Source organism: Magallana gigas, chromosome 5 (genome assembly GCF_963853765.1).
Source record: "Magallana gigas chromosome 5, xbMagGiga1.1, whole genome shotgun sequence".
NCBI classification, from domain to species: domain Eukaryota; kingdom Metazoa; phylum Mollusca; class Bivalvia; order Ostreida; family Ostreidae; genus Magallana; species Magallana gigas.
The window spans coordinates 17,642,422-17,652,572 of record NC_088857.1 but is presented as its reverse complement, the minus strand read 5'-3'; the positions used below and the strand labels follow the sequence as shown (position 1 = coordinate 17,652,572).

The 10,151-nt window shown below is 32.1% G+C and overlaps 1 protein-coding gene across 1 annotated transcript; it reads left to right on the top strand.

Moving 5' to 3' along the window:
- Window positions 1–1,177: 1,177 nt before the first annotated feature.
- LOC105326588 (perlucin) lies at window positions 1,178–9,625 on the top strand. Its single transcript, XM_011426716.4, has 4 exons — window positions 1,178–1,584; window positions 5,562–5,650; window positions 7,844–7,940; window positions 8,577–9,625. Exons 1-4 carry the CDS (start codon window positions 1,272–1,274, stop codon window positions 8,798–8,800), a joined length of 723 nt encoding a protein of 240 aa, XP_011425018.3. The 5' UTR covers window positions 1,178–1,271; the 3' UTR covers window positions 8,801–9,625.
- Window positions 9,626–10,151: the final 526 nt, after the last annotated feature.

Below are 10,151 nucleotides of genomic sequence, written 5' to 3'. Positions count from 1 at the left end.
TGATCCATGTCAACATTTTTTTCTTGATATGACTATATTTGACTCATTTTTAAATAATTATTTTTAACCCCATATTGTTAAGTCAATACATCAGAGATAGAAAGAAAACTGATCAATTAAAAAAAGACGCTTTAAATTATATAGAATTACCTCAATACAATGTAAAATGTTAGCATAAATTAAACGACATAGTAGTTTATATATTTATAATACAATAAACAGTAGGACAACGTATAAGTTATAACACAGCAAGTGTAGGCCTGATAATAATGTACATGTACTTGAATACACGTAGTATATGTATAAGATTTAATAATCTCATTTTTTCGTCTGAGCTCTTATAGTGAATTCTTTTTATGTGTCTGTTGTAAGACATTTTAAAAAAAAAAACTTAATATATGTATATATTAACTAAACACTAATCATGTTTTTTTTTTTTTTTTTTGGGGGGGGGGGGGGGGGTTGTGGTCGGTCCTATAACACACCATGCAGTGTAACACGTAAGCGCGATGTGATAATTTGTCTGTTGGTTTGTTTGGCTAATTTGTCGGCCTGGTGTGTTTTTAGGATCGTTCAGTTGAGTTTATTTCACTCAGAACCATAAAATGGTCCATGGGGTACATGAACAAAGATAACATATTTACATTTGTACAATATGGTTGTGAGGGTCACAAAAGTAATAAGTGGGGTGAACAAACAATTTAATTAATTTTTGTAATAAACAAAAACAATTTCTGAATGTCGTATAGTTATTTGAAATCATAATTTCACAAAACTCTTTCGTGTTAGGAGAGGAACAGTAATAATTATATCGATATACAAAACATTTAATTAGCTAAGTACACCGGCGCTGGGGATGGAATAATTAAAGCGGAAAGAATTAAATAAGCATATTGTTATGCAATATTTGCATATTGTTAGTATAACTACTACACATATGGAGGAATAATAAAGAAAGAGAATGGTGTATTATTATGTAATAATTGCAGATTTATAATTGATGGTCATTTATAGGCAGAATTATCGATTCCTCCTCTTTTATTATCCTTGAAAATGTATCAGTTAACTTTGAAAAACTCTTGAATTGATATATTTCATCTGGTAAATAAACTGTAAAAAAAAAAAAAAGAATCGATGGCGATAATTTTGTATAACTATTCCGTACAGGAAAGGCCTGTAGTCAGTTAGTATCAGTAAGGGGAAAAATACAGACCAGAATCACTCAAAGAGGAAAATATTCACGCTCCATTCTGTAAAAGCAAGCTGCTGATATGTCGATATATGCGATGCATAAGTTAAGATCAACGATTTGTTTCATATGTTTTATAATTCTCACAAAAGCTGAGATAAACATGAGAAATGCAAGTTTCTATACCATGGGTGGGAGTTTTTCGCATCTTCTGAACCCTGCGGTGTACATGACTTCGCCATCTGTGATTAACAGTTGTTCGCTCTGTTTGGACAATCCGGACTGTTCTAGCTTTCTGTACAACACTAAAACACAACAGATGCAGACCTTGGCGTCCATTGGTACTCCAATCGGAACGGCCGACAGAGATTGGCAATATTACATCCTCAAAAAGGGTAAATATCTTAATTTTTGCTTTATTAGTGGAGTTTTAATTTCATAACATCGGGTATAATCTATTTTATTAAAAACTTTATAGGCCTACAATTCTTTTTAATCTGTTTTAAGAAAAAGTAAAACCTGACAAAAAGAATTGACTCTTGGATAAGATTGGTTAATGTAACAGAGAAATCCGCGAATTCTATACATGTACTACATGTTATTAACAAAAAGATAAAAATAAAGCCTTTTGCTTAATATGATCCACGATTTGTTTTACTTGAAATCGAACTAAAAACAATGCAAACCAGTAGTTACCATAAATCCGTTTATAAGCTGCCCGTTGCTTGTAGCAAACGCTAATTGTTCGGTAACATTTTTCGCATCAAATTCTTAAAGGGGCATGGTCACGATTTTGATCATAAATTTTTTTTCGATTTTAATGTTTACAATGCTTCAGTAGGGCATTTTTAATAGCAACCAAAATTTGAGTGTCATTTGTTGAGTTATAAGCGACTTACAGAGCTTACAATTCCTCGCTATGTAAACAAAGCTTTTGTTTACATTTTGAATGTTGAAGTGAAAATTCCAGTTTTAGACCTAAAATGAATGTGTTAATCGTTAGGAACTGTTTATTTATGCTTAAAATGAATAAGAATATAGACGAATCAGCTTGAAAAGATTTTTTACTGGTATATTGAACCTATGTAAACAAAAACAGGGCACGAGATGAAGAATTGTGAGTCCTGTATCTTGCTTAAAACTCATCGACGGGCCCCCAAATTTCATTTGATCATTAGAAATGTATTCTTAAAGCATTGTAAATAATAAAAACAGAAAAACAGAATTTGACCAAAATCGTGACCATGCCCCTTTAAAATGCCATTGTCTCGAGAATTTTCAATAATAAGCAAAGCAAAGCAAAAAGGCAAAAAAATAGCGTTCTGTTTCCCTCTTAAAGGTTGTACGACTATATACGACTATATGCACATTGAGAGTACAAATAATTTTTTTTTGGTCAAAGGGCATGTAAAACAGAAAAAAAATAATCTTGTATCTACATAGTGTATTATAATATCAACATTTTTGTGATAAATTTCCCTATTGCAATTTTATTAAATTGTTAACTTTTAAGTTAGTGTGTGTAGCTTATTTCGTTTACAAGTATTAAATTTTCCGATACTGGTCTATATAACACATAACTTTTCAGCGGAAAAAGTTGGTGTTTGATCAGCACCATGAAATTTCGTACCGGATTTCAAACCCGTCTATTTGATGGGAATATGATACGAGTACAGGGAAGATGAACACAAACATTGCGTTTTTATAGTCTTTCCGTTTATACATTCATTTAAATGAGACAATTTCTATACAGTTAACCCTTTTAAACTACGTACTTACGATATAGACGTTGACGCATTTACTTGTCAAAAACGATTGGTAACAGAAATCAATAAAATGTCTATTTTGTTGTTTGAGTGTTAATAAATGAATGATTGGCCATCGGCCAAGTTGACCCTAATTTTCCACACAACAATGTTTCGTTAAGGTTAAGGTTAAAATCATATTTCATTTCGCAGGAGTGTTTCCAATACAATATTTCCTAATATTTTAGTTAAAATCGGAAATATCTGATTAAAGCATTGAGTACTTTAAAATATATTAACTCAAATCATACTTCGATGTAGCAAAGAAAATACAAATATTGTAGTTGTACACATTTGAAACTATATTAGCTTCCCAAGAATTTGATTTTCAAAAGAACAAGTGTAGCTGAAATTTTAATAACGATGACAAAAAGTTAGTTAGTTGGAAGCCCAAGTTTTAAAATGGTGAAAAATATCATATGCAACTCAAAATCTGAAAAATAAATATGGAGGTAAAATACATTTGATGCAAATCTTCCTTTTACTAACATGTACATTCATTCAATTTGATTATTGCATTAAATGGAATTTTTCGGTTGGAAATTTAACACATTCGTATATAAAACCGTGAACAATCGATTACAGCCTGTTTTAGGTTTTCCAATTAGGATTCAATTTTTTGTTGAAAATCATTCGAATAAGAGCATCATTGGAATTAATCATTGAATAAGGCATTATTTTCTTGACTTGCTTTGGAATAAAGTAATTAGTTTTCTGGGTAAATGATGAAATCCCATTACTCACGTCAACGGTTACTTTTTATACGACGAATTATTCGAAATCTACCACAATTTTTATAATTTTCAAACAAGAGTTAAATCTAAGAGCAAAATCTAAACATATCTACATGTAACAAAGCCACACGTTTGTGTTGTTTTTTTTTAATTGTGATAATCAAATTATTGATGATTTTACAAAATAAATAGATTCTATTCGAAAACTAACTGTGCTCTCAAGAATAATTGTCCCTGGAAATACTGTACTTGTACAGCTAGCTTTAAACATGCATTGGAATAAACAAATAGAAAATTAATTGCATTCATGTTTATCACAATGCATATCACGTGACACGCTTAGTTACATACGAGTAATGCCATGAAAGACCAAGTGAGTTTACAGAAGATAACGGGGATGCCATCTGGATTTTTGAAACGTTTTGAAAATAACATATGTAATACTTTCTTTTCTTTCTTTTTTTACACTTAGCTAGATTAAAAAAAATCCACAGTGACCAATCTAATTAGAAAAGTGTACTTTAACGGGGTTAAGAGGTTTTTATTAAACAAACTTTTTTAAAGCGCTAAGCATAGCTCAGCGCTTTATTGTCGTTAGACTTCTATTTCCGGTGCAAGGAATAACTGCCCTCTATGAGCAGAAATATACATCATTTAAACTGGTAAGAGGTATAGGGAACCAGTTATCTGGGTGACGGAAATGGCCGAGTAGATACGATTGGTTTGCGGGGCTTACGTACATCAGCACGGGATGCTACGCAGTGATGAAAAAATATAGTGCGTATTCAGAAGCTAAGATATAGAAAAATAAAATCGATTCTTTGCAAGAAAATGTCAAAAACTGTGATAAATTACTGTTCAAAAGGTATAATTTGTGATTTTACCATATCTTTTTTCAGGCAAGTATCCATATACAAGTCGTGTTCAGCTTTAATTCACATCATCTTCAGAAATCAACATATATTTAAAGAAATCTGGCCTTCGATACTTTAAATTGATATTCATTAAACATAAACCAAAATTTCAATAAGGCTCATTTCCGCCTACGCTTGCACACAGTAAAATTTCTTAGAACCAAGCTAGGTTAGCGCTTTTCAGTACTTTCAGTACTTTGATTTTGTGTTTCATGTGAGTTTGACGGTAGTTATAGCATTGCAACAAATTGCGTAACACAAGTCAGCAGGTTATGTAATTTTTCTGCAATGCTAGCTACCTTCATACAAAAGAAAGCATTTAACTATTTATGTTTACATCTATCTCTGAGTCATTTAATCAATCCATAGATGTATGTAAATAATCATTATTTCTGATCAGACCATTACATGAAGAACAGCCAATTCTTCATTCATGTGAAGGTAACCATGGTTACTAAAACTACTTGAATATCTTGGGTCTGTTGAGTTCGTGATTACAAATGATCGATCAAAAAATAATTCAAGCAAAGTCAACACAAAAAGTAAAAAAAGACAATGTTTCAGAAAATTAGAATATCTTCTTTGTCAAGACACTGAAAAAGGATTCCAAGGATAAATCTGGCATGTTTTCCCCATATCAATCTCTACACGTTGTTGAAAGCATCATGATGAGATTAACCAACCAAAAAAAATTTCAAGTGAAACTTTTGTTTGAAGCAAGCTGAACACAAGCCCCCGTGTATAATCATTTCAACACATTTATCATTTAAAGCGCTGTTGTTTCAAAATACGGAAGTCGCATTTCGATCTATAAAAGAATATTAGTATAGTCTGAAAAAATTATTAATTATTTATCGTGTATAACAATTATTGCAGGTAACTGTATTTGGTGCATGACTTGATGAATTTTTTTTTCCAGAACCTCGGGTATGCGAAGGCGGGTGGGAGAAGTTCGAAGAATCATGTTACCTATTTTCTCTCTCCTCTGGAACCTGGGACTCTGGAAAAGTATGAATTTCAAAACAATCATGGCTATGCTATACGATAAATTATTCTTTTATTGGTGGAGATTTATTAAAATCAACAAGGAATTTCTAGATCTAGAATTATTTCATTGCAATGTACATTATAAATTCATTAGTACATGTACTTCTGCAATATGAGTCGCAGGACAATTTCACATGGAAAGTAGCAGTTTAGAAATGGACCAATGTACATTTGTAATGAGACCCTGCACCCATTTTTTGACAATTGCACTTGTCTTCTTATTTACACGTTATTTGTACACTGAAGATATGAATAAGTGATCGTAATTTGAACATTACAATTATATTTCAAACGATAAAACATTGAGTTTATTTTCACTCCAGTTGCTTCATAAATTAAAATACGAAATCGATGCATTCAAAGCAAACAGTGACCGTTACATTTTTGTGTTTTCTTTTTCTTATTTGACTCTTAGTGTGTTTCTATAGGAAATATTACTTTTCATTTACAAAATGAGCTTGGCAGAACCTCAAATTAATATAATTCATAAGAAAAAAATTAACAAAAAAAATGCGAAATACTCAGCGAGTAAAATTGATTTAATTGATTTGCCCGTGTTACAGATGTTAACGAAGTGTGATTTACAACAAGTGCAAGATAAAACCAAAAGATTCTAAACAAATTCAATAACCCTGTAGATACTGGACCTCTCTCTAGCTCATCAGTACTTTGGTTCGAGTCGCCAAATCATAGACCTACCGCACACACCTGACAGGAACGGAACCGGGACAACATCACGCTTCCGATATCTTTCTATACACAGTGAATTCTTCAATTTTCGATTGCACTCGATGGCAGAGGCATCAAACTTCACCCTTATGATTATAAATGTTTGCAGAAATAGGACTGAATGACCTAATGAAAATGTTCTCTTTTAGCTTTTAATTTCAATGAACATCGATTCGTTCTGTGTTGAAATTCTCAAAAATCAAGTTTTCAGTAGTCTGTTAAATGGAGATGAGTTGTAAAGTTTGTTCCAGTCTGGGCTAATAGAACAACAACCAATCGAGGAAGTGAGTTTTTTTTTGATTGAGTGAAACTTCTTAAGAAAGTTGATGTTTGTTGAATCAATGTGTGACCAATGTCTGAATATTGCTGTTTCACTCCCTGTTAGTTGCTACAGTTTTTCTGAAGGGGGAATTTCCGCATGTTGTATTTCAGCCTGTAGCACTTTACACATATAAAAAAGTGAAAAGTTAGTATTCAAGAAAAGCTAAGTAATTGGCGAATTATCTACTGTAAAAGCAGGATAGGATTTAATTTCGTTATTTTCGTTGGCAGTATAAATCAACAAAATTAAATTCATGACGGATTTTTAAACCAAGTATTATGAAATACAGAGTTGATACGTAATACATTTTAGAGATTACGATGTGACGAAATTATATGCCAACGAAATTTTATTTGGTTTAAAAAGCAATAAAATTTTAACCCAACGAAAATATATGCTTCTGCAGTATTTATTGAATAAATAGCGCCGGAATGAATCGCTGTCACCCTAACAGAATTTGTGGCCTTACTAAATGTAGTTTGTTCTCCCCACGCCCGATAATAAATTGATATTTAACTGTGGTTGTATGCATACAATTCTCTAATTTCTAATTTCTCTAATTGTCATTTCTACTGTTATGTCAATAATTCTTACGGATCTCCAAACAATAATGAGCCTTGTTCAGAAATAGAATGAGCATAAAGGGAATATTTATGTTTATAAATAACGTTTAACTTGAATTTGATTATATGTTATGCTTTAAATTACTTAGTCAAGAATTTTATATTTTTCAAAGAACTATTTTCAGTTGCAGATTCATTAATCTATTGAGTGTTCAGGCCGATACCACTTCAATTGCACGTGATTGCATAGAGGAGTTGATTAAAAAATTAAACCAAAAAGTGATAATAAAATTGAAACAGCCTTCAATCCGTCTATCTTTTCTGCATTTCTTTAGGAAACACTTTCACATTGTTTAATGTTCATCCGTAGTACACATTGTTTTTTTTTACAGATACGCATGGTAAGCATGATATACCAATAAAACTACTTATGAATGTTTGTTCTTGAAATCGTTAGATTGTTAAATTAAATAGAGCATTAATTGAAAAAAAATCCTATTGCTATTAAATTTTAATGCTAATTTTGTTTTGATACTTTAGACATTTTGTGAAGGAGAGGGTGGACACTTGGTGGAAATAAGTAGCTTGGCCGAGGATAATTTCATCAGAGATTACGTCAGAAACAGGGGATTAATAGGTATACTTGTAGTACCCCACCACCCACCCCCCCCCCAAAAAAAAAACCCACAACAAACAAACAAACAAAACAAACCCCCCCCCCCCCCAAAAAAAAACAAACAAAAAACCACCCCCCCAAAAAAAAACAACAAAAAACAAACAAACAAACAACCCCCCCCCCCCCAACCACCACACACAAAACAATAATATTTTTTTTTCACAATTTGATATTATTGATGATGCGTAAAAAAAGATACATATACATGCAGTTAATTTTTTAATAAATGTGTCTGTTTCTAAACTTTACGAATTGCCATGGATCGGCATATCTGTGTGTGTATCAACAAAAGCTATTTCTAAGAGTTAACTGTAGTTTTTTCTGAAAAAGCAATCTGATTAAAAAAATCATTTCATTAACTCAAAACGTTTTGTAGATTGCCAAAAAATAGTAGCGATCTGAGTTAAGGGATCAAACTGAAGTGATCTGATTTGAGTCATATTGCAAATAAATCTGCAATCCGTCCATACATGGATATTTCGGCTAAAAGATCGACACGTGTTACTAACGCAGTCCCACGGCGTGAATACATTTATCCATGCACCTAAATACCAGCTAAGAATATTTTTTTCACCGTTTCCCTGTTTATTTTTTCAGCATATGAAACTCGCGATAGCTGGATTGGAGGAACGGATGTAGATGTAGAAAATACGTTTGTATGGACCGGAAGTGGTCAGACTTTCACGTACATCAACTGGGGACCAGGTAACCCGGATAATAGTGGCGGGAACCAGCACTGTGTCATTCTGTTCCAAGAATCGGACTACAAATGGCACGACACGCAATGCACCAACACTAATAGCTATATATGTGAAAAATAAGAATGACATTTCTGAATTTCCAGTCTGGATCTAAAATCAGACAATCTTTAAAATCAGATTCTTTGACGTGGTTGCAATTTACGTTATCATGAGTGGACAGAGGAAAAATTAATAACACTAGACATTTTTATGAACGATAATGGAAGATCCGAATCTCTGCTATTAGGAGCAATTTTTAAGAAGGTATAGAATGACACCCTGTAACACATCATACAGAACTGAACAGTACTCAAAGTTTTTGATGTAACAGTCGCACTTTTCTATAGTACATGTATTATAGTTCCCTAGATAGTCTTTATATGTAAACATTTTGTTTCTTGAAGACTTGTGATGGATACTTGTCATTTGTACTAATAAATCAGTGAATTATCATTTGTATGCCCTTTATATATATAAATATGTGACTAGCTTAAAATATTCATATTTTTAGAATAGAACTTTTCTTTTAAGCTTTGGAAATTCAGATTTCGTCAATACCGTGTGAAATGATTTTCAATAACTGATAAATATATTTTTTAGACGGAATCTTAAAAAAATTGCATTCAAAATTTCTGTTGGGATTTGCCTTGTATTGAGAAAAAGCCAGTCGAATTTGCAAGTAAACTGGATGTCATTGATAAATGTATTTGCTCAATTTCAATTGTCATTCTTCTCTCCAGTAGGGAATCAATGGCCATTAGTTTGATATCATGTGGACTATCATAAAAATTAATACAGATAAACATATAAAACTCGAACACCATTTTGTTAAAAATAGTGTGGTGTGTTGGCTGAATAATTGCTTGCATTTGAATTTCTAAAATAAAATCTATAGATTAAACTAAATATTTATCAATGCAGTTATTTCATATTTTATAAACCAGTGGAGACTATTGTCTTATCGCTGTCTTTCCGTCCGTCTGTCTGTCAGCCATTCTGTCCCAACCTCGTTTTCCAGACTTTTCCTTTAAAAATATGGTTTATTTAAGGAATTAGGAATCATTCTTTGAGTATAATGTGGTGATACTTTTGGTTGAAACATGATCAAATCCAAAAAGCCCGAAGGGCTCATGATAGGTTTGATCAAGCCCTATCGAAATTATCATCTTATATTATTCAAAGAACGATTCTTTATTAGTACTTATATTTATATATTTACATTATCCAGTGTCTCTGTCTGTGATAACACTACGTATCGATTTTGTACTATATAACCCATAATACAAATGACGCCAAAGTGAGGCGTCGGCGGGGTTTGCTTATTTATATTTAAAGATTCAATCGTACGATGGACTAAAATTATATAAATATAAGTAATAAGGAATCATTTTTTGAATATTATGAGGTGATAATTTCGGTCGGGGCGTGATCA

Coding starts and splice junctions, on each gene's coding strand:
- LOC105326588 (XM_011426716.4), top strand. CDS start 1,272: ATGTCGATATATGCGATGCATAAGTTAAGATCAACGATTTGTTTCATA. Junction 1,585..5,561: donor ATATTACATCCTCAAAAAGG/GTAAATATCTTA, acceptor TTTTTTTTCCAG/AACCTCGGGTATGCGAAGGC. Junction 5,651..7,843: donor GAACCTGGGACTCTGGAAAA/GTATGAATTTCA, acceptor TTGATACTTTAG/ACATTTTGTGAAGGAGAGGG.